The 26199-nt window shown below is 31.3% G+C and overlaps 1 protein-coding gene across 5 annotated transcripts in view; it reads left to right on the forward strand.

Moving 5' to 3' along the window:
* Positions 1–26199, forward strand: part of LOC127716890 (orphan steroid hormone receptor 2-like) — a 72677-nt gene that overhangs the window by 8904 nt on the left and 37574 nt on the right. For 4 of the 5 annotated variants that reach the window (XR_007989144.1, XR_007989140.1, XR_007989149.1 and 1 more), the window contains exons 4-8: positions 1605–1728; positions 2328–2507; positions 16656–16792; positions 17426–17567; positions 20556–20800. Coding sequence is in view for 1 of the 5 variants with exons in the window: in XM_052222979.1 (XP_052078939.1) it covers positions 1605–1728; positions 2328–2507; positions 16656–16792; positions 17426–17567; positions 20556–20800 (828 nt within the window). In the remaining 4 variants the exon portion in view is untranslated. The remainder of the gene's footprint in view (positions 1–1604; positions 1729–2327; positions 2508–16655; positions 16793–17425; positions 17568–20555; positions 20801–26199) is intronic. The other variant, XR_007989145.1, reaches the window with a different exon arrangement.

Raw genomic sequence — 26199 nt, forward strand, 5'->3', positions numbered from 1 at the left:
CTTAAATTTTAATAAAAAGAAATTTCATAAACTTTAACACATTTTGCCATAAATATAAATTTCATGTAAATATTAACCTTTCTTGTCTTTGGTGATAATCAAACATAGATACAGACTAAATACTGCACTAAAATCTAAATCTTTATTTGTCATGATCCGTTTAAAAAGAATTCCTAAATCTATTTATCTTATGTCTATAAGATCTATAAGTAACCATATTCAATGTCCACAGCAAATTCTCACTACTTTCCCGCCTAAATGACAGGAAGTAGATATAAAATTATAAATAGATTTTTAACATGTGCTTATGGATAATGTTTGCAAGATTACTTCTTTTATTCATTAATTTTGGATATAGATATCCAGTTTGAAGGCACAGTTATGCATTTATTTATAAAATAGATTGCAATTAATTTTAAATAAACTTGAATTAACTGGGCCATGTGATATGTACAGATGTCCGTCCCCTTTAAATAACTTGTTGACAGGTACTTAAGTTTGAAACCCGACTATCATGCAATAACTACATCATAATTAAAGATAATTTTGGCCATGGATTAATGTAGAACGGACATCGTGAATTTTGATAATCATATATTTCTGATGAGGAAAGCTTGTCCTACGTGCTTCATAAAGAATTGAGAAACATATAATTTACAATTATCTGTAATGAGCCAACAATTTAATATGTATAAAAAAATGTTCCAGCGTGTGTACAACTATCGGCACTTTTTGTGTACAAAGTATTTGCCGACTTGTCACAGGTCAGCACTTGGGTGGTGAGTGAAGCCATAAAATAGTTATCTGTGATCATAAAATTATGATCTCTTAATTAAAACACAAAAGAATCATGTTACAAGTGTAAATTACTTTGATTAAATCCAATCAACAAGGTTAACCTCATAAGGTAAATCGATCACGTGGTTTAAACAATCTGGTTTGAACTGGTCAAATTTCACATTGAATTTTATACCGCACAGAAAAGATTTAACAAGTTGTTTAAAACTTTACCGATATACAATTTTTTAACTGAAAATTTTAGCACCACAGACAAAAATTATACATCATGGTAAGACCGACAGAACCACGCTCAAAAATTATACATCGTGGGCCCGCGGTCCTTTAAGGGCCTGGGGAGAATACTGTGGTACCAAAATGAAAGAATGAAAAGTAAATAAATTATGTATTTCAGATAACAGATATCCTTCATCAGTATGATGTAAAATAAAGTCTTATTAATCTTTGAAAATTTTCATTCAAAAAAATTTGCTCAATGGCTGCTCTGTCTCAGCAACTTACTGTTTACCACATTTGAAATGTAAATGAAAAGGAAATATTGTCCTTTGACCATATTGACAGATAAAATATGTGCATAGGTGGGGAACATTGGAAGACTTTGGTAGTGAATCATGACACAATTGCAAGTGGTCCACATAAATATATATATTTTATAAAGTCAAGGTAAAACGGTCCTTACATTTACCTAACCTAATGTTGCTCATTCACTGTTGTATCAATAGAGCACAAGTTTCAGATTTTGTTTTTAGCATAATAATTAAGATAATAATCAGTATAAGAGAATGTATATATATATATGTTTGAAGGAATTGCAACATGCCCAAAGAATAGACAGACTGAGAGATGAGCAAATTCAGATTAGACAGAGGACACAGTTGAAAATAGAGACTAAGTTTGATCCATGTGTAGTATGTGGAGACAAGGCCTCTGGTATGTTTGATATTATAGTTTTTACCCCCACTTTACGAGTTGGGGCTATATTGCATTTTCCTTTTCAGTCCATTTGAATCAATCAAAGGCATATTATCAAATTATAGAGATGATTGACAGATGTGAAATAGCTTTCATTAATATTTAAATACTTGTCATGAATTGAAGTAAAAAGTCGATAAGAAATTACATAGTATTTTATTAGTATCTTATGCTTGTGAGAATAACCAAAAATAAACTTCAGTACAAACTTGTGATTTTCAGATAGATGTACAAAGGGACACAATTCAATCTCAGTTATCCAAATTATGAACATTTCACATTTACAAGGTTACTTGACTATTTATTATGCTTCATTTAAATACAAAAATTCTGTTAGAATAATATCTTCAAAAGAAAGAGACTTTTTTACCAAGTGATATGTTTGTTTTCTTTAAGACTTAATGATAGAAATTTCAACAACTGCTTTGATTAAAACATTTGTAAAGAGATGATTTAATGTTATACTGTACATTTATGGATATGCTGATTTTGGTTATCAAGTCAGATTGGATGGCTTACAGCATTAGTAGTGCTTTGATTTTTTCCATTTACTGCAGGGAGACATTATGGTGTGATCAGCTGTGAAGGATGTAAAGGTTTCTTTAAGAGAAGTATACGTAAACAACTTGGGTATGCCTGTCGTGGTGGAAAGGATTGTCCAATCAACAAACCACACAGAAATAGATGTCAATACTGTCGACTACAGAAATGTTTAGCTGTGGGAATGAGAGCTGAATGTTAGTGTATATGTCATGTTATAATATTGGTTTCCCCATTGTTGTGAAGAAATTTGAAAATTGCATTCAGTAACTTTAGTTTTTGTTTGCACTTGACGTTCACATTTTAGGCAAATGTTATTGAAACTACCAGCCATGGGAGTCCCTTGTTTAAGGTCAGGGTCGTTTAACACTCCTGTAGTAGACCTAATGAATGTGTAAGTAAAATCAGTCACAATATACAAGATGGCTTATAAAATTATGTGGCTATGATAATATCACTTTATTGCTAAGTGTTGTTCCAAAATTGATCCTGGGAGGAGGGTGATGGGCCCTCAAAATTGTTATGCCCCCGTTGCAAGGTGTAGGGGACATTAAGGTAAACCCTTGTACGTACATACATCTCAACCAAATGTTATGAGACTTATACACAATGTTTATAAACACCAAACACAAATCAAGTTTCTAATTTGTGTGGCGTCACTCACTAGTAACTGTTTTCACTACTGAAACGGTCATTATAAACTGAACAACTCTTAAATGTCTGAATTTACCACAAGGAAAAATGTCAAGATCTTTTTCAGTCGTTCAGTACATGTTCAGTGCACTGGCTACCGCGAGCGATCAAGTATCGGACAGTACTGGTTCAGGTAATTAAGAAACGATCACTAGCAGTTAATTAAGTACCGTCAAGAGCGTGTTTGTACAAATCAGTACATCGATAGATTAAACGTCTAGTACCGTTCAGTGCAATAGAACAATACAGGGATTGCTTCCCTTTGACAAGCAGAGGATCTTAAAAGAAATCGAAATAAAATTATTTATAAGATAATAACAATGAATGTTTAAATAAACAAATAAATATATGTATAAATATATGTTTACATGGTGTATGTGTTCCGTGATTATTACTGTAATAAAACAATGATTTGTATAGAAACTTACTTTAAAATCTTTGATATAAATAGCAAGAGTGAAAATTATTGATAAATTATTTTTTTATCAGTCAGATATATAACTCTATAGGGTTATTACAGAAAAATAACATACATTTGTTACTGTGGACTAAAAAATCAAAGAACTGTGATAACATATGTATGTTACATGTTTCAAAGGGACAATATACATCATTAGTTTAATTAAAATGTATACAAGTTCAATTGATATTACTATTGTCTTTATGTATACTTAACTACAGAAAGATATAACAGTTCATAGTTTGTCAATTATGCATAGTACACCTATGTTATTACAGAAAAAATATGCCTGTAATAACTAAAGGATGTTATCACAGCTACTCCCAAGCATTTGCTCAGACATAGATCATGCTTAATTACAATGTATTTTAATTCATTGTAAGAAATAATGACCAGAGCATGTAATGAGGTTCTGCGCAAGCTTCCCAGTAATTCCCAAGTGTCTCATATAATAAGTTACATTCCTTTAATAACTAAGCCTTGTTATTACAGCTAAGTCTATCTCTCAAAAGCCTTGTCTCATTGATTTACCATGGTTAATCAAAAATGTATTAATCTAATTTAAAAATTAGTTATCAAGGCTATGCATTTAGTTTCTGCGCAAAGTCTCAAGAGTTCCCTAGAGCCCACTATAGATTAAAATATTTTACAAATAACAAACATATGTTATTACAGATTTAGAAAATTTAAGGAATAAAGAGTAGACAACTCGTGAAAGTATCTGTAATAACACATGCAAGTTATTTCCTGTAATAACCCTATAGAGTTATATCCCTGACTGTTTATTGAAATAACAAAAATCATTAATCGACTTTCTATGTTAAGAATAAAAGACTTTCGTATTCGGCGTTGGTCATTCGTTACGGTTATAATGATGAAGAGTCCCGATAGCTTCCGAAAATACCCACGCTATTAATTCGCGCCATTTGTCATTTAATAATATTTACATACAATAGTCTGATAGCATTTCAAGAAGTAACGTAAGTACATTTCTTTGAAGATACGTTAACTATCTTTAGTTAAAAATAATCCTGAGCTGTACAAGAATGTTTGTTTGCAAAATAATACCGACAAACATCTCCTAAGCATTTTCATCAAAGAAGGAGGGGTGTATACAGCTGTTTAGAAATCAACACCCTTAGTTTTTTAAACATAAGCATCGAAATATTTGCGTTATATATGTAAAATCATACAATTTCTAAAATCTCTTCACTAGTACACAAGCGTAAATTTTGTGAAAACTGCAGTGGCAACTTTAGATGTCTATTAATGGACTATTGATCCATGTATAAACTATGATGATGGCTTTGTTGCTTTTATATTAATCAAACAATATTGTGTACCACACTATCATGTACTGGGGCTTATCGTCTGCACTTAAGCCTTTGGCTAAGGAAACAAGCACACTGTTATTTCCTTCTCTTGTTCAGTTAGAGACCATTCATCATGTTGTATGTGGGCAGTATTTGGAAGAAGAAGAGACAAAAGTATCGGACACTATGTTCTGTGTGATAGATGTAGTAAAACACTTTTTGTCCTAAAACACGCTATATTGCTTCAAGTGACTTATTTCAAGAAGTACCGTGCAATGTTTTGGTGTGAAGTCATCAATGGTCATAACATGTTAATTATACAAATGCAATATTAACTTCAGTGTCTTCCTCGCAAATATCTGATGAAAACCTTTGCTACATGTATCAATTATTTCCCAATATGTCACAACTACATATCTTTCTGTTTGCAAACTCGCCAGTTAGCTATATATAGAGATCCTCCAAAACATACGTTCTAGATTTATTTACAAATTTGAAACATTTCTAATAGAGTATGACAAACATGATAGCTTTACCTTAATTACTGATGCTAACAGTTACTTCTCTATTCATTTGAAATGATCATTCTATTCTGATTAAATGTATATTTGACTTTTTTGTTAAGTTATATCATTTTTCACTTTCCTTCCGGAGTCATTAGAGAAAATATTTATGCAGTTTTGCAGATATAAGTTGAAAATGAAATACTGACTAGTGAGTGAGTGTGCAAAAAATAAATTGTTTTATATATTTTATCTAAAAAGAAATGGTTTTCAACCAATTAACAAACTTTCATTTTTGGTACAATTTATAGTTGTTGCTTTGCAGTGGGGTATAGGTTTTGCTCATTGTTGAAGATTGACAGTGATTGTGGTGACCAATAGTTGCTAACTTCTACATCATTTGGTCTCTGATGGAGAATTTTCTTGTTGGCTGACATACCACATTTTCTTACTTTTATATTTAACTTTTGGACATCGACAGAACTGTCAGAATGATATATACACTGTATGTAAACAATATTCATAGTCAGAGACTTGCAAATTTCTCCATAAAAACACCTGGCATCAAAGAGTAAGAGAAGACTTGTTCGTGCAGTCATAATAACTTCTTTAAATAGTAATGTTTTTTCCTGCCAACTGTATATACTGTACCTGAACTAGCACATACAAAATCCAGCTCAGCATGTCAATCTGGTAAATGTTCAAAATGTTCAAAGCAGGGTTAATGTTCATATTTCATTAACATTTTTTCATCCTGAATATGTATTTACATGTAATCATGGTAATTGTGATACTGTGATTTATTCATGTTATAATATTATATACTAAGCATCAATAAGATATTTTTGGAGTACACTCTATGTGAAACAAACAGAAGTAAACAAGCCATAAATTCACAACAGAATGTCAACTTTAACAGTGCTTACAGGTGTGATGTCTGACACAATTATTAGTGTTGATATTTAGGCAGTCAAACATGTCAAATATCATTGACCATATTCATATTTGATATACATGTACAGTTAGTCACTGACTCTATATGGCCATGTTTATGACATTGACGATGTGCTTCATTTACCATGTTTACATGTATGACATCAGAATGGTCCCCACCAGAATACAGGTTTTCCAAATTTCCTGCTCTGCTTCAAATTCAAAAATGATTTTTACCACAAATATCTATAGCTGCATTTTTGTAGAAGTTGCTCTTGAAATATAAAATTTTATTTTCCTCATATACTGTAATAAAAATTTGTCCAAAGCATGTAATAAAAAGACATTAATATATAGTTATTAGGAGGACCCTCAGGATTATAATTCTATACTGGAGTGGCAGTTTTATTACAGGAAAAGGATAAAAAAAAAACAAGTTCAAAATGGTGATTAAATTCCGCTTTAATCGGATCTCAACAAAATGACTAAAAATTGTAAAAAAATAAAATTTGTCCAAAATCCCAATCTGTCATTTAGGACTTATAGCATGTATACAGGTATAGATTTCAGATTCGGTCATGTCTGGCAAATATGATTGTTTCCAGACTATTGGTGGGAACCTTTTATAGCCTACCATCATGACTATATATAAGGTATTGATTTTTTCATTGATGAAGGCTGTACAGTTGCCTATAATTGCTTCCATCCACTTCATTTGAACTTTAGTGCATAGATGTCTCTTTGGCAATCATACCACATCTCCTTATTTTTATTTTATTATTAGTTTATACAAGTATATTGTATATTTTTAAACATAATACGCTTGACTTATTTCTATTAATGCATGATTCATATAAAAAACTATATATATAGTTCGGTAGAAAACTTGTGCCAGGAAAGAAGAAATCGTCAACTCAACATGCTCAATGGCCATGATGGCTGAATTTAAACCAATTATGATATACTTAAAATTAAATTGATACTGATAGACACAATAGACATGATAGACATAATAAAGCCAGGTTCATGGATTGTCATGTTAATAGTTGTTCAGTAATTATTACTCTACAACATGCATGTACAAGGGGATAATCTGTTGTGACTTTTTCATGAGTTATACGTTTCTTCAAATATATTTGCCTTAACTTAGAATGCTAGAATGCTAGATAAGTCTATTATTATTATGTTCGTCCAATTGATACAGAAGTTTTAATTTCATGAATTTAATAAACAGCTGCGCCATGAGCATGATACGCCCGTCGTCTTGTGTGTGAATTTTTATGCAATAACATAAATAGTTTCTGACATACGACGTGACATGCGAAAACCCCCTTTTTTTTTTAACAAAATACTCAATATCTCTAAAATAAAATTTTGAATCAAAACCAAAAAGTATACAGATCTTAAGATTAATATAACTAAGATGTGTGTAAAATTTTAAGCTATAATCATAAATCGTTTTTGAGATACGGCACGACATGCGAAAACCCCCCTTTTAAAAAAAAATCAATATCTCAAAAATAAAATTTTGAATCAAAACCAAAAAGGTATACAGATCTTTAGATTAATATAACTAAGAAGTGTGTAAAATTTTAAGCAATAATCATAAATCGTTTTTGAGATACGGCACGACATGTGAAAAACCCCTCCCCCTTTTTTTACAAAATACTCAATAACTCAAAAATAAAATTTTGAATCATTACCAAAAAGTATACAGATCTTGAGGTTAATATAACTAAGAAGTGTGTAAAGTTTTAAGCAATAATCATAAACTGTTTTTGAGATACGGCGCTACATGTGAAAAAAAACACACACCTGTTTTAGTTACTAAGTCCCGTAACTCGAAAAGTTTTAATCTTATTTTCACCAAAAAGTATACAGATCGTTTGACCATCATAAGAAACAACTATGTTAAGTTTCATGAAATTTGAATAAGTCATTCTGAAGTTACGGTGCGACATGTTTACGCCGGACGGACGGACACTGGACATTTGTATACCATAATACGTCCCGTTTTTGACGGGCGTATAAAAAAGGAAAAGGTCTATACCATCGTAAATAAGCGACAGATACATCTATAAATATGTTAGGGTAGTTACATGTAGACTTAGGGATTACATTCTGACTGTTTAAACAGTGCTTAATGAAAAATGACAAAAAAATCTTTCGGGTAGGCTATTAAGACTTAAAAGTAGGGTAGGTAGAACCACACACATATTTTTATTTGGCCTGATCATTATTTATTAGTATCCTCAATCTCAATTTCCAGCACTGTTTTAATAAAGTAGGCTAAGTATTGAATTATTTATAAATGCAGTTCAGAGAGAAGCATTACTTTGATTTAGCTCGCAGGTCACTGAATATGCATTTTGACTTGGATGGAGAGTTGTCTCATTGGCACTCATACCACATCTTCTTATATCTATGAACTACAGTCAGGAATATAACTCTATAGGGTTATTACAGAAAATATCTTGCATGTGTTATTACAGATATTTATAGATGCCTTATGTTACGAAGTTCCATCTGTCACATGTCCATTGTCCTTGACCTCATTTTCATGGTTCAGTGACTACTTGAAGAAAAAGTTAAGATTTTTTGTTATGTTAATTTCTCTCTTATTATGAGTAATAGGATAACTATATTTGGTATGTGCGTACCTTGCAAGGTCTCATGCCCGTCAGACAGTTTTCACTTGACCTCGACCTCGTTTCATGGATCAGTGAACAAGGTTAAGTTTTGGTGGTCAAGTACATATCTCAGATACTAGAAGCAATAGGTCTAGCATATTTGGTGTATGGAATGATTGTAAGGTGTACATGTCCAGCTGGCAGGTGTCTTCTGACCTTGACTTTATTTTCATGGTTCAGTGGTCAAAGTTAAGTTTTTGAGTTTTGGTCTTTTTTTCTAATACTATATGCAATAGGTCATCTATATTTGGTGTATGGAAATATTTTATGATGTACATGTCAGTCTTGCAGGTTATATTTGACCTTGACCTCAATTTCATGGTTCATTGCTCAGTGTTAAGTTTTTGTGTTTTGGTCTGTTTTTCTAATACTGTAAGCAATAGGTCAAATATATTTGTTGTATTGGAAGGATTGCAAGCTGTACATGTCTGCCTGGCATTGTTCAACTGACCTTGACCTCATTTTCATGGTTCATTGGTCAATGTTTAGTTTTCTTGGTTAAGTATGTATCTTAGAAACTATAAACAATAGGTCAACTATATTTAGTGTATTGTATGATTGTAAGGTGTACATGTATTTCTTGTTTGGTTTATATGACCTTGACCTCATTTTCTTGGATCATGTTAAGTGTATGTGATAGTTGTAGTAAAGCTTTATATTTAGGACTATCAACATAATATCAATGATTAGTAAAGAAGGCGAGACATTTCAGCGTGTTATATGAGGCACTTGGGAATTACTGAGAAGCTTCGCAGAACCTCATTACATGCTCTGATCATTATTTCTTACAATGAATTAAAATATATTATAATTAAAAGCATGCTTTTTCAGCTCTCACAAGGCAACCATATTCTTATTTGAAATCCTCTAGACCCCCCTCCCCCCCAAAAAAAAATAAAATTGAAACTGGTTTTCCCCTTTTTAACACGAGTTTAAATTGATTGATATGTTTTAAACACCGAGTGACAAATATGTCATGCAATTTCAGGAAGACCACAGTTTTAAAGTCAGTTATTACAATATAAAAATAAGGAAATGTGGTAAATGATTGCCAATAAAAATGACCTTCTCTCCGTTTACCTAAAGCAACTATCCACCAGAGTTCGAATGAAGGGTAGGTAAGCAATTAAAGACTCAAAATTCAAAAGTATACTGTATATATAGTCAGCAATAAATGGCCCGACATGATTGTTGGTTGCTTATTTCAAAGTCCAATGAGAAATATTTCATGTTTTTTTAGAACGACATGAATTAAAAAGTCCGGTATAATAATATAATGATTTCTATAAATTATAACCAAGAAAGCAACTTTTCATCAAAGTTCAAATTAAGCGGACATAAGCAATTTTGAAAAATATGAAGCAATTCCAACGGAAATTGATTGCTTATTTCAAACGTCCAATCGCAAATATTTCAAGCCTATCAGGACGACATGAGTTTAAAAGTCCGGTATATAATATTAAATATTTTTTATAAAGAGATGTGGTATATTATTACCAATAAAGCAACTATCCACCAGAGTTAAAATGATGGGGATGTAAGCAATTATATTAAAAATAAAAGTGAAACAATTCAAACGAAAAAAATAACACCCTTATTATCTAAATGTATAACAAAGCAATTTACAACAACAACAAAATGTGCCGACCGACATGAACCAACGACAACCACTGAACTACAGGCACACTGCAAACATGTCACGAACACATCTTTTTCTTCCAACCGATTTTCTTCGTTTTTACACTTATTATATAATTACATCTATGCCAAACACACAGAACAATAGTATAGTCATGTCGTACCTTAATTTTCTAATAAATAATCGTAAACTTCATTTATGTAATTTAAAATAATAAATCACTGCTATATTCGACGGGAAACTGAATTTTTGTTTTATTGCTTCTTTGATCTCCACAATAGCTCCAGACGAGGTATAAGGCTTTGGTCCGAGATAATTAATGAGAAGAAATTACAGTAGTTTGACAAATTTGAAGGAACGACCGGGGAGGGGGGTATGTTTTATTTCCTAAACAAATATTCTGATCTTCAATTTGATGAAAAAAAATATTCTGGTCAGATGACAAAAAAACAAAAAATAGTCTGAATCGAGCTTTTTCCAAAATCTTTTATAATGTTAAATATTGAACAAATAATTTGATTGAAAGCGTCGAAAAATAAATGAAAATGTTTTTACTCAGAAAAAAACATAACCCCACCCCCTTTTGAAGTTAAATGGTTGCTCCCTAAATCAAAAATTATACAATTATTAACAAGTCTATCGATCTCTGATGATATACTGGTCATTCTATTTTCAATAAACTTTATTAACCTTAAGGCTAAAATACATGTACTTTGGCATGTATGTTTATACAATAAACCGTTAATTGTTATTTGGGTTTTTGATGAGGAGTTGTGATATTAAGATGGCTAAAAATTCTCAATTTTCAATTTTTTTCGTTCTTCAATTATTACATTTATATCTAAAATATTTGAACGTTTTCGACACTATGATGTCATATCTGAATGATTTGTAATTCTGACTTTGATCAACTTCTATCCAAAGGGCGTTTTGGGGAATTCTATTATAGCGCGTGTTCTTTAAACTTATTCCCGATCCTTTAAAGATTTCCTTCCAATTTTGATTTTGAGTTACATCTTTGAAAATTTAACACTTTTTAATTCATGAAAAAACTTCAATGAGCCTGATTATTACTTTTATAACGTTGACTTTTTTTTTGAAAAGTGGGCTTTCGTCCGAAGTAAAGATATGATTGTATTTCTGGTTCAATCCAAACAGAGACATTGCCAAGGTCAACAATTGAATGCATATTAATAAGTCCAACAAGTTAAAGTATCAAAACATATTTTCATTCTCAAAATTGTGTGCACGATAGTATAACAAGAACCGTATGTGAGCGTTCATATAGTGAGCTCTTGCTCCTATTTTTTTTATACGGAGTATTGCCAAATTGTGGTTTACAGTTTGCGTGCCTGTGTGACATGTGTAAATATGTACAGATTATAAACATATAATATTTGAAAAATATTAATACACCCGGCCCAATGGACCTATAAGTCACCTGAAATGATATTGAATAATATAAAACACTTATATCCCGTTCTTGGAAATAACAAAGCTATATGAAAAGAAAAGAGGACTAATAAATTAGAAAATGCACGTTATGCCAAAATGAGACAACTCTCCGCAAGAGACCAGATGACACAGAAATAAAAAAAAAATATAGGTCACCGTATATACTTGTATATGTCACTGAGGGTAAACGGACAGAAAGTCACAGGACAAAAAGTTACAGGACATAAAGTCACAAAATTGATAGGACAAAAAGTCACAGGACAAAAAGTCACAAATAGTTTGTTGACAATTGTTTGAATATATAAGAGAAAGATCTTGAAATATTTTCTTTTTATTACATATATTCATTTTTAAGTTTAGGAAATTGTTCATAAGCCTTGATAAATGAAAATTTATTAAATTTTATCGTGCAAAGGATATATTTCTTGGCACCATGAAGCTATTTAAGGATCAAGCCTCTTTGACATTTTGTTTTCATAGCAATTATTTGATCATTATTAATATTTATTGCATAAATTTTAATTACAAAGTTGCTTTATAAAAATTAAACAAAATATTTCTTTTTAAATTAGTTTTTTCTTGTTCAAAGAAAAACAATCTTAAACTGAATTGTGACTTTTTGTCCTGTGACTTTTTGTCCGTGACTTTTTGTCCTGTGACTTTCTGTCCTACATTCGTCTCTGAGAGGACCTATACATAGTCAAATTCATATTCCAATGATTTAATATGTTAAATATAGCTAACGATAAATATAACAAAGAAACACGATATAAAGTAATCCAAGTGCTGTATATCGATTAAGACTTTTTTTTAATTTTTCGAATACTGCAGTTGACCATGTCTAGGTGTTCGGTGTTTAATTGGTGATCCGTGTCGGTTCACTCTATCAAGTGTGCTACCAAGCTTTGGAGACACATATACACGTGTCCCTGACTCTATACACGTACGACTGTCGTCTTAACAAATTAACAAAAACGGTAATTGCCATTCCTATCACATATACACAGGAAGTCCATCTCCGGCTATGACCACATGTTTAATACATTCAGCTGTAAGTTATCTGTGTATACATGTATATAGCTTTTAACTTTTAATTTTAAAAGAATCAATGCTAATGTACAGATAGATATAGTTTTTTTTCCATTAAAACATGTATACAAAATAACAGATGTCATAACATGATAAAATATTAAAAAAAAAAAGATAAAATAAATAAAAGTAGATAAAATAAATAAAAATATTAGCAAACAAATAAAGCAAATTAAGATGTTTAAAGAAATAGTTTCAGTGTTTAAATATGTTGAAATTATGGTCTAGAAGAAGGAGTAGTTTTACTGTGTATACATCTTATGAAATTGTTTTTAGAGTTCAACAGTGTCTTGTATTTTAAAACATTATGTCTGCTACATTAGTTTGTTTGGTATCACTCAATTTTTTACTTTCATCTTCTAAAGCCGGGAAAACAAGAAATTCGTGATATTCGTTTCCGATATGTCCATTCTGGCAAAAAGAACACGTTCTGTTACTTCTGTCACATGACACTATCTCCCTATATATATATATATCTATAAGCTATATACATTTTTGCACATTTTATTCTGATTTTAACCCATTACCAAACACGTTTGATTCTTCCAGACTGACTATTTGAACTCTGTAAGGACATTTTTTTAAAGATTAAAAAAGATACAATTTATCTACAAATGGGGGGGGGTGTTTAATAAAGACAGTTTTAAAACGTGTTATCGTGTTACAATCAAATATGCACAATGCAAGGAATGCACATAAATTCGAGACATAGGATTTTCGTTTAAATATGCGGCATATAATAATTTGGTTTATACTATCTATGATTGGTTGATAATTGCTTAACGTACAGTGGCAACTATTTCATGCATGTTCAGGACGAATGTATAAGATCTTTGATTGTTTCTGTTTAATTAATTCTTGACTGTTTTATATATATATACATTATACCGGTACACCTGTCTACTGTTAAAGCCTTATGTTAATGGTCTTAAAATGTCTTCTAGATATTGTTGTCGTAGAGTTGCTGTCATATTGATGTACACCCAATATATTCTTAAATTCACAATGCATTTCGGGATAAAAAAAACATTATTATAGATAAAGTCTATTTGCTCAGTTAAAATTTAAATACCGGACATTGGTTTACCTATTTGAACAACATAACTGCCAAGTAAATCCTCAAAAATGCTATTTTTATGTAATTTTCACTTAAAAGAACAAATCATACTCATTGCAAGGAGAAAATAAACAGATAGCTTGAAACAAAAGATATATGTTGGTTATTTATACTGAAAATTTATCTATTAATATTGTTAATCATTATAAACGGCCACTAGCATTGACAGACTTATTCTAAATATAAATAAGAAGATGTGGTAGCTAGGAGACAACTATCAACCAGTTCGTTCGTCCACCGACAAGAAAATAACAAAACTTCCGAGATCTTGCAGTATAAACGAAAAAATAAAAAACTATTTATGAAGAAATGTGTATATTCATTTAGGTATCTTGGGTGTTTGGGTCGAGTAAAAAAACTTACATGTAATACATCTATAGGAATAATCATACGAATTCAATTTTAGGGGCGGATCAAGGATTTTTTTAAAAAAGGACTGCATGGGGGAGGGGGGGGGGGGGGGGGGTTATAATTTATTTCAGAGAACGTATTTGGTTAGACGATGTTATATGCTACAATGTCATATTTATAGATCGCAAGAAACATGAAATTTTATTAACGATCGCGATCAATAGCCATCTACATCTCCCCTGTATTTCTTACCTGATTTTACTATAAGAGTGTTATACTATCGATTCAAGGATTTATATAGGATTCAATCCTAACTGGTTGCATCTAAAGTAAAATACATAATTATAATATACACAGCACAGTAATAGACAAATTAGTAGAAAAATAAACAAAATTCAATTTCAAAATGCTCTTCAAGTCCTTTTAGAGGACTAAGAGCATTTTGAATAAGGCTAGGTATGATTGCCAAGGAGAAACTTTCCAGCAGAGACCAATTCAAAGGCCGTTTTTCTTTTTTCTTTATATTTTTTGTCCATTGTTCTCTATTTTTTTAGTTTTAGCACCTCATTATTCTCTTTTCTTAATTTTTTTGTCGAGTTTTCTTCATTCTTTATATTCGTACATTCTTATTCTCTATTCTGCAAACCCACATCAAAAACCCTCTCACATGTCTTGCATTTTTTATGGTAAGTATTTGTTTCAGGAATTTTTGATAACTTTTTTGATTTTTTATTATGAAAGATCTTTTAGTTGTTTAAAAGAATCATAGTGTAATGAGAAAAAATACATACATACAAATTTGTTCCACTTATTATATAATCTGTGTTTTGAATATATTTTTAATGGGATTACGATTACGTGCATAATGTCTTCCTCATTTTTTTATATCTTTATATATACAAGTTGATACAAAAATGTCTTGGACAGTTTTAGTATTATATATTTATTTTTTATCATATGTCATAGATTGATTTGTTCACAGATTCATATAGGGTCAAACTCTAAATCAAGTTGAAGTTTTTATGACGTATTTGCAATATTTATAATGGGGCTGATTTAATGGGTCACATTTAACAGATTTATATACTTAAATTTAATGACCATGTACTCGAATAAACATAAAACAAATATAATTGAAAAGTGAATGAATGAAATTTATATAGTCACAGAGAAAATTGATATTTACAATTATAGATTTATTTATATACAGTTCTAAAATTGTAGAACCCGAATTGTACTGAGCTTAAAGGTTTGCATTTATTCAAAAGCCGCCTCCGTCGTTAAATTAAAGATTAGTACAAAAAATACGCAATTCCGACATCAGATTTCATTTTCATTGTAATTTATATTAACCACATTGTAATTTATAACCATTTAACTTTCAAACATATTTCATTTTTGGACAATTAAACAAAGCAGAAGTAATTTTCACGGAAAGAAATCAATATCATTGATGTACTGAAAATTAGAGTCCAAGCGCGAATGAAGGGAGACAAACCTTATAAATCTGCACAAACTATTTTATGTCAAAATCGGAAGATTTACCTGGCACTGAACAGTACTGAAAATTCCCAGACAACTATTTTATCGATGTACTGATTTGTACGAAAACGTTCTTGACGCTACTGGATCGAATGCAATGCGTTTTCTCTTAATTACCTGAGTCAGTACTGAACTGTACTGGATTTCCCGCGCGGATCAGGGTACTGAACACGTACTGAATAACTGAAAAAGATCTTGACATTTTTCCTTGCGGTTAATTCAGGCAATTAAGAGTTGTTCAGTTTAAAATGACCGTTTCAGTAATAAAAACAGTTACTAGTGACTGCTCTTGTGTTATGTCCCTTTATAAATGGAAGATTGTCAAATTTGCTGTTTTGTACCCTCCTCCTGAGCAATCTCTAATGACAACATTTATTAGAAAATGTCATTTAGTTTCAAAGAAAATAAAATGTCAATAGGTTTGAATAAGTACATTGACTCTTGCATATTTACAAGCAGGGGCATCTGTATCCTATGAATATATTCTTCTTTTATTATTACATTGCTTTTGACTCTGAAATGATAGGTTAAATTTTTATTAGTTTTTTCTTTAATTATAGCTGTCCAGCAAGAGAGAAAACCTCCACCTGAAAAAGATATCAGACCACCAATGGCTGTTTCCACCTCTACACAGAAGATTTATATTCGTAAAGATTTTACCAGTAATTCAGCCTCTGTTCCTGTTTTCAGTCCTAAGGTAAATATTTCTGAGATAAATCATAATTATTATTTCAAATTGGGCAAATTTTTCTTGTATCTTCTTCATTAAATCGAGTATACGTTAAACCAGACGGTTGTCAAGAAAAAATTACATTTTGATTCACTCTGGTTTTAACTAACCCTTCTCATTAGCTGTTTGGAAGACGAGTGTTCAGAATGTAAATAAATTGCTATAGACATGAATATTCAAATATTGACTTCTGTTCTATATCACATACAATCTTTACAGATGGGATATAATGGTCATAGCCAATCATCAACAATGACACACAACCTCATACTTCTTTCACTTGAGCAATTTCTATGATCATATTTAACTTTACATTAAAAAAACAATCAGGAATATTTGAACTAATGAGCAAAAAGAGTTTTTAAAAGACAGCTTGTGCCTTCTACAATAAATGCATGAAATTAGCAGGTAAACAATTTTTCAAGCAAGTATGACAGAGAAGGTATTCCACTACACTTTTTCCCTTACATATATTTGTTAACATGAAAAACTGAAGTTTACAAAAAATAGAATAAGCTTTTATCAATTTACAATTTTACTAAAGAACTATAATGATAATGTAAAGTTAAGATTTATAAAAATATATATTTGTATACACAGTTTGAGTACAAAGGAGAACAGCAACAGAATAACAGTGCCTCATCAAATTTATTGGCCAACCTACAGGAAAGGATCGTGGAGACAGAGCACGGGACAGTCTTGCTGGGGTCAAGTCAAGCTGTCCCAACTACTGCCAATACAGGTAGAGAAGGAATAAATAAAGTATAAAAGATTATATGATTATTTCAACTGAATACTAACAGTCAAGGATATAACTCTATAGGGTTATTAGAGAAAAATAACATATGCTTGTTATTGTGGACAAAAAAATTAAAGAACTGTGATAACATATGTATGTTACATGTTTCAAGGGGACAATATACATCATTAGTTTTGTTAAAATGTATACAAGTCCTATTGATATTGCTACTGTCTTTATGTATACTTAACTATAGAAAGATATAACAGTTCATAGTTTGCCAATCATGCATATCACACCTATGTTATTACAGAACAAATATGCCTGTAATAACTAAAGGGTGTTATTACAGCTTCTCTACATCACTTCAAAGCATTTGCTCAGACATAGATCATGTTCAATTACAATGTATTTGAATTTATTGTAAGAAGTAATGATCAGAGCATGTAATGAGGTTCTGCGCAAGCTTCCCACTAATTCCCAAGTGTCTCATTTAATAAGTTACATGCCTTTAATAACTAAGCCTTGTTATTACAGCTAAGTTAATCACTTAAAAGCCTTGTCTCATTGATTTACCATGGTTAATGAAAAATGTATTAATCTAAATTAATAGTTAGTTATCAAGGCTATGCATTTAGTTTCTGCGCAAAGTTTCAAGAGTTCCCTAGAGCCCACTAAAAATAAAAATTAATTTTACAAATAACAAACATATGTTATTACAGATTTAGTAAATTTAAGGATTAAAGAGTAGACAACTCATAAAAGTATCTGTAATAACACATGCATGTTATTTTCTGTAATAACCCTATAGAGTTATATCCCTGACTGACTAACTGCAAAATTTAAAAAAATGTATTACAGTTTGATATGCTCTGAGGTTTAATTAAAACCTTGGTTTGTCTATCAGAAAATGGGACAGTAATAATGGGGTTAAATCAGACCATTTCAAAATACCGTCTTTACATAGTGTTTTAATAGGATTTTCAATTGTTGTATCATGGCATAGTTTTCCTGTCTTCTAACTGTCATGGAGTTATGGGACCAGTGTACTCCCAATGCCATTTGAGCATCATGGTAATATGGAAGGAATTTCTTATATATTGTGTTATGGATTGGATGTAATGCTCAACTGTATATTCAGAATATTTTTGATGTTTTTATTATTGCAGAAATTGCAACTGGATATGTTTTCTAAAAAATAAAAACCTGAATTTGATAGCATTATTTATATGCATCATTTCCTAAATATGCTGAAATAGAAATAATTAATCTTGCCATTTTTCAACAATCCCCAAAATAAATACTATCCAAATTTCTGAATTTACAGTTTTTTCTAGAAACAAGATGCTTTTTCTAAATCCCTGTTTACCAGGATGCTATATGAAATTTGTGAGGAGAACACTTAGGTAGGCCATTGTAATGTGTAATGGCAAGTCGGAGCTGTCATGTGAAATAAAGAGGAGGTTTCAATTTGCCTTGCTATAAAATTACTGTAGTATCACCACTGGATATATGTACCCCCAAGGCATTGAAAAGCAAAAAGTATCTATTCTCTGTACAGTAAAATACTATTTGCCATACCATTAATCTGCTTTATTTACATGTACAGTCGAACCTTGTTGTGTCGAAGTCGAAGGGACCGAACCAAAGTATTCGACCTAAACGAGGATCGACTCATCCGAGGTCCAATGTGTCGTCATAAATTTGGAATGCATGAGATACGGTATGAGATTAGTGTAAACTAGATACTTTGAACAGTGTGCCTTTTTTCAATATGACATTTTATGATTGTGTATTCAATCTCCATATTTTTTTATCCTTCATAATAATTAAACACACAAGTAGAGATACAAATAATGCACAAATAAAATATTTACAAAGGTCAGTCACTATAAATTATGAAATCACTCGCGGAACGAACAAGTGTTGAATCTCTGGTGAGGTCGTCTACTTTGCATTAAAATATTATAAATTTAACATTATTGTCTTAATCCTTTTATTTATTGTAATTAATGAGTTTTAATTGAAACTAATCATTTAATCTCGGCTTGGTTCATTTAAATTTGTTTCGTTCTTATGGCAGGTGAAATATGTTCAACACACCAACGTTTCGCTTGAACGATCAACAAATGTGTTAATTACTGGTCACCATAAAATGGCATAAACATGTCATTTTAACTGTTATATAAACAAGTATGTTTACTCAGTTTTAATCTCTTTTGAAAATGATTAGGTTACATAAGAAATACATCCGATTTTAATTTTTATCATTAGGTTTGTATCTTTTGAAAATGCTTACTTTCGAACTTCGAGACATCGAGGTCAATTTACATTAATTTTACATCGACGGGACTATAAAATTTACTCGACTTAACCTATTATTCGAATCAACCTAGTTCGACTCATCAGAGATAATTATGCATTGAGCAAACGGGAAGTTTACCGGGACCAAGAATTTACTTCGACTCATCCGAGTTTTTGACACAACCGAGTTCGACACAACGAGGTTCGACTGTATTTCTCTGTGAAAACAATAAAATTGAGAATGGAAATGGGGAATGTGTCAAAGAGACAACAACCTGACTAAAGAGCAGAAAATAGTTTATAATCAAAGACAGTGTTGTTCAAGCTTAAATATGATATAACTTTGTTCTACAGAAACATCAAATGAATAGTTGAAGGATAAATTTGTTTTTAACAAGGTTGAACTCGTCACATGCTTCTTTGAACAGGTACCACCCCATCTGATTCTAATGATTTGAAGAGAGAGAAAGCCAATTAAGGATCATAATCAGCCTTAAATAGTAGCTACATTATTAGGAATCACTATCACAAAACTTTATATATCAGACCACCAGCTATATGTGGTTAAGTTTTAGTTACTCATAATATAAATGCATACACACATCTTTTTTACAATGTGAGCTACACAATGTATTTAAAATTGTAGTAACAAAGTAATATTTAAAACATGAAAATTTTTTTTTGCAGATCTGAGCACCCTTGCTAATGTTGTGACAACTTTAGCTACAATGGGTAAAAATAATGAAGAAAATCAAGATCAGAATCTCTCTCAACAACAGCCACAGATCCCGATCCCTATCAGCTCATCTTCTGGTCCAGCTCAAAGCTCGGTCGCCAAAGCGTTTGACACTCTGGCTAAAGCTGTTAATCAAACAAGTCAGGTATTCACACAGAGTGAACCCAAAAATATACAGAATTTGTTGTCTGCTATGGTAATTATGTTGTTTTCATTTTATTTGATTTCTGTTGAACAGTCGTGTTGTTTGGAAGATCGCTTAAATTCTGTATTGGGATGAAAATCTGAAACAGATTGAACATAAACAAATAAGTATCATGGAACACAGTACAGATGACTTGTAGATGTAACATTTTGCAACAAGTCTGGTCAAATTTAGTGGTTAACTAAAATGTTACAGATCGACTGCATGGGTATTTCTTGCATTTTTGGGGTAAAGATTGCATTCATGAAATTAAAACTCTTAAGTGAATGGCTTTCAATGTACAGCAGTGTTCCAGCTAGCATGAAATGGAGGGGCGCCGCGCCCCGCCCCCGAAATTTTGCGCCCCTCTGCCCTTCTGATGCGCCCCTCTGTGCCCTTTTGAAAAAAGTTTAAAAAACGATCTTTTTTCCTCATATCGTCGCCATTTTGTTGAGTTCTTTATACACACACTTCATTAAGACTACAGATTAAAATTGTTGACACTTGTTACCTGTATATAATCACCTATTTGATTAGAGTCAATTACTTAATCAGGTGAAATTTACGACCCTGTCTAATCCCTTTGCCCTGTAGTACCAAACATCCAAGTTAAATGAATTGATTTTTTAACACCTGAAGATGCAATATAGAATTTATAAAATAAATGTGAACGATGTTCATTTCTATCGTATTTGTTATTTATAAAATAACGTTCATTAAAAAAGAATCATTCCAATAGTATATCGTAAATCGTCAACACGCAAAATGCCGACGAAAAAATGAAAAATTGACCGACTCGAAAATGAAAATAAGCAAAGACTTGCCAGTCTATTACATCTTTTTTCAAGAATAATGACCATCAAAGGTAAAAAAATAATTTAATTCTTTACTTTTATGAAAAATCGAGAAGAAGAAAGGTTTCTATCAGATATCGCAATTGTTCTTCTATTGTAAATTCCGCCGATTACGGAGCACTCGAAAGTCCGATTTTTATATCATTTTTCTTAAATTGAAATCCGTTTTGACTAACTTTAATATTGATATTATTAGATACGCTCAACATGAAATATACGGAGATGCTTGTTGAATTGATAATAAACTTTCAAAGTTGAATTAATTTATTATTGTGCTGATTACGGAGCTCTCGAAAGTCCGATTTTTGTATCAATTTTCTTATTGAAATCCGTTTTGACAAACTTAGGGGACGACCATTTGATATTCTGGGGGGGCCAGGAGGATTTGTTTTGGATCGGTTATTTATTTTTGTAAACTAAGAGGACAGATTATCTATTTTCTGCACTATTGAAGCAAGATTTTTCATTTTCATTAAAGCAAGGGACTGATTATTTATTTTCACAACTATATTTATATATTCGAAAACATACAATTTTTAAATTATTTGTTTATTATAAATAATTCATGTATAGTCAAGTCATTATGTACCATTTAATCAGAATTAATTATTATCCTCTGCAGAAATGAATCTCCTATATTCCCCAATGCATATACATGTATTGCATACATACACAGTATTAAAGTTTGTTTGTAACAAAGGCTCTTTTAAAAGTATTGGCAAACATGTTTTGCCGAGCGGAGCGATGCAAAATTTTTTTTGAAGGGTTTTTGAACCACTGAAGGCCCAAGAAGCTGTAGAACAAATGATGCAAAATCATGCCTTCTGGGTGTTCCCCAGACCCTTTCTTAAACTGAAAATGCAAGTTCTGTTTTAATAATTTTATGACAATATTTTGGTCTCAAAGCAAAATCATGTTATAGATTCAGTGTAAGACTTAAGTTTCTAGGAACAACATCAAAAGACAAATATGCATGATAAAGCAAAAATGTAATTCACATAGTTAAGTCTGTGGCTGCTGTGTTTTTTTGAACTCATGATCAAGTTAATAATAAAATTACTAAATTACAAAATGAATGCAACACTAACAGAATACAGAAGGGCAATCAATGAACAAAAGACAAATAAATAAGAAACATTGATCCCGAAAAGTCAGGGGCTACGTCTGAGGGAGAACAGAACTTGCTTCTTGCAAGGCACTCAGGGTGAACACAATTTGATATGGAGACAAGCGTTTGGTTTTGAAATTTCCTACATGAGGCATTTGTCTCAATGTAGTTACGGCCCTGATTTAATAAAAGTGAGGTAAGTGTTTCTGAGACAATTAACCTCAAGTTAAATGAAACCAATTTTCTGACATTTCAATAGATATAAGAAGATGTGGTATGAATGCCAATGAGACAACTCTCCATCCAAGTCAAAATTTATAAAAGTAAACCATTATAGGTCACAGCAAGTATATTTAAATAATATTTATACTTTTATTATTAATTTAAAAGATATGGGAAGTGTTTCCCGATTTTTTTTTTGGAAAAAAGATGAATTTATGAAGAATCTGGTGCCATCTCATACTTTCGATTAGACCTGCTGAGTTATTTATTTTCAATACATTGCAAGTCAGGTAATTTATTTTCAAACTACCACAGAACAAACCATTTATTTTTGTGATTATCAAGGCTGAGTTATTTATTTTCAAAATCCTCCTGGCCCCCCCCCCCCCCAGAATATCAAATGGTCGTCCCCTTATTGATATTATTAGATACGCTCAACATGAAATATACGGAGATGCTTGTGTGGAGAAAACTGTCAATTTGTTGACAACAAGAAAGACCCAGAATGGCCCATGGCTTCAAAAAGAGGAACATTTAAGAAGCACATGTAACATTACTGACCCACCCCCAGTAGATTTCGACACTTAAAGTCAGAGAGTGCTTTCTCAATGGATTAATTGAAAATATAACAGTTAGATTTATGGATGCTGACACAATCGATCAGTTGGCCATTTTAGACCTTACAGGAACAGACAACATTGAAACAATGTATGGTTTTACAGAGATAGAAGCTCTGGCAAATACATTTGACATGGACCCTGAAACTCTCCTTATTCAATGGCAGGAATTTATAGCTCTTGTGTCATCAGCAGAACTTACAGATCGTTCCTTACCTAGTCTGCTAGAGCTATTTCATTCACCTTGTCATAAGGATAAAAACCTATTATCTTGTTGCAAAACTATTCAGTGTTGCAATAATACAACCACTCAGTACAGCAGAGGTGGAGAGAATATTCTCTCAGGTCAAATTGATAAAGACAAGTCACAGGGCAAACTTGAAAACACAGACATTAACAAAAATATTAACTGTAAAATTAAACTGTGATGAAACTAAATTTGAAAAAATTCTTGATCAATGTGTGACAACCTTCTTCAAAAAGAAAAACAGAAGACTTGTCAATGTTGTTTAATATTTATTTGCATTTGAACTCTTCTTTGAAAAAATCTGTAGTTCTGAAAGAGAAATGAATATAGTAATGACTATTAGTGCTCTCAGTTTGATTTTAACTCATATGTTCTAAATAAATGATTTTTAAACTGGTATATAATAGTATAGAGTATTTAACTTAGCTACATGCTTGCTAAAAATAGGTCATTATGTGGTAATATTAAATATTTGAATTTTTTCAGTGAGAACGCGCTAATGTGCCCTTTTTTAAAAACGCGCCCCTCTATTTTCAAATCCTAGCTGGAACACTGTACAGTTATCAATTTTCCAGACTTTTTCTCTACTTTTGAAATAAACAAAACATAGTGAATTGAGCACAACGGTTTATACATCCTTTCCATGAACATTTCAAAATATATACTCGCTTCTACTTCATTAAGTCTCTGGATTAAAGTGTCGCATTGGCAATCATATTACATCTTTTTTTTTAAATTTTATTCAGAAATTCAAGTTACAAAATTATTTGAATGCTTATTGCCATACCTGTCAAGAAAGTTACAAGAATTGTGCATTATGCATGAATGTAGTATCTGTTAAAATTATCAGTGATCTCATTGTTTAAGTAACATTAAAAATTAGAGTTATCTTCCTTTGTCCTTAATCAAATTGAACCAATTTGTAGTATTGCCTACAATGCAATGTTTAATTGTGAGTTCCCACTGTAAAATGAATGCAATCTTAACCCTCCAGTGCTCACCAGCACTTTGATTATAATTTCTCAACAACAATTTCACATGTCAGTCAAATATTTTATTGTATAAACATATGTTCCAAAATTTATAGATTGGGGAATGGGAGACAGTCAAATTAATTAGATATGGGTGGTTGCATTTTCCTTAAAATTTTGTAAGAATTTTAAGTAATATGGAAATTTTTATTTTATTGGTGGCTGGGGTCTTTAAAAAGTACCTCCCATCCCCGTATGTCAATTATGGAACAGCCCATAGCTCATTACATTTGAATAGTAGAAAACGGCTTTAACTCACAATTTGTAATATTGCAATCACACACTCATGTAACATGGAGACAGTGTTCATTTCTAGGTATGCAGTTATCATATGATACTATTTAGACGCTATTATGAAAATATGAATTAGAAATACAGCTAAGCTATTAACAAAATATAAATTTATTACCAATTTTTGGGATTTATACAAAAGTAAGTTGTCTTTTGGATAGTTTATGATTGTTTTGCTATTTGGTTTATTTCGAGTCATTTCAGCAGGTATATTTTTCAATACTTGTTGAATGTTTTTAGTTTACCAATTTGAGAGAGAGAAAAAAACATTGTATCCCATGAAGGAAAAATCATGCACAGTATTTAAAATAAAATGACTGCAGCAGGAGTAGGCAAGATTTCCAAGCAAACCTGTCTATTTTTTTTCTTATTAGGGCTTTTCTAAAATTTATTGGTTTGGGGGGGGGGAGGTGGCAGGAGGCATTCAAATTAATTAAATATGTGAGGTTACATTTTCCTTAGAATTTTGTAAGAAATATGAGTAAAATGAAAATTTGTATCTATGGGTTGTCAGGGTCTTAAAAAAGTGCCTCCTGTGTCCCCCTCCCCTTACCCCTAACAGCTCTTATAATGAAACCCTTTTTTTTAAATTGTATATAAATTAACAAATTTTTGCAAAATTTCACACAAGTACTGAGAAGAAGACAATACTAGTATAACTTAATAAATCATTATGAATATTCCAAAATTGAGATCTCCTCTTAAATATATGAAGCATGTTTAAACAATTGCAAAATTAAATTGCGGCAAAGTTTATGAGCTAAATGTGAAAAAAGTATCCAGGAATTAAGTTGGTTTACAGATATGTGGTTAGGTAAAGACAGGGGTCAATGCACATTGAAAATAATTTTAGAGGTATGCAGAAATCTTTCCGTTCCTGATATTGCAGTTGGACAGTTTAAAATGGGATAATCCGATATCTGTACATGTACATTCATTTTTCTTTATGGGATATCAGTTTTAATTAATTTAGTAAGTGAAGTATTTTCACCATTTAAAATTTAAAACATGTGAACAACATTTCCTTCATAATAGAATATC

The sequence above is a fragment of the Mytilus californianus genome, unplaced genomic scaffold (genome assembly GCF_021869535.1).
Source record: "Mytilus californianus isolate M0D057914Y unplaced genomic scaffold, xbMytCali1.0.p SCAF_1, whole genome shotgun sequence".
Taxonomy (NCBI): domain Eukaryota; kingdom Metazoa; phylum Mollusca; class Bivalvia; order Mytilida; family Mytilidae; genus Mytilus; species Mytilus californianus.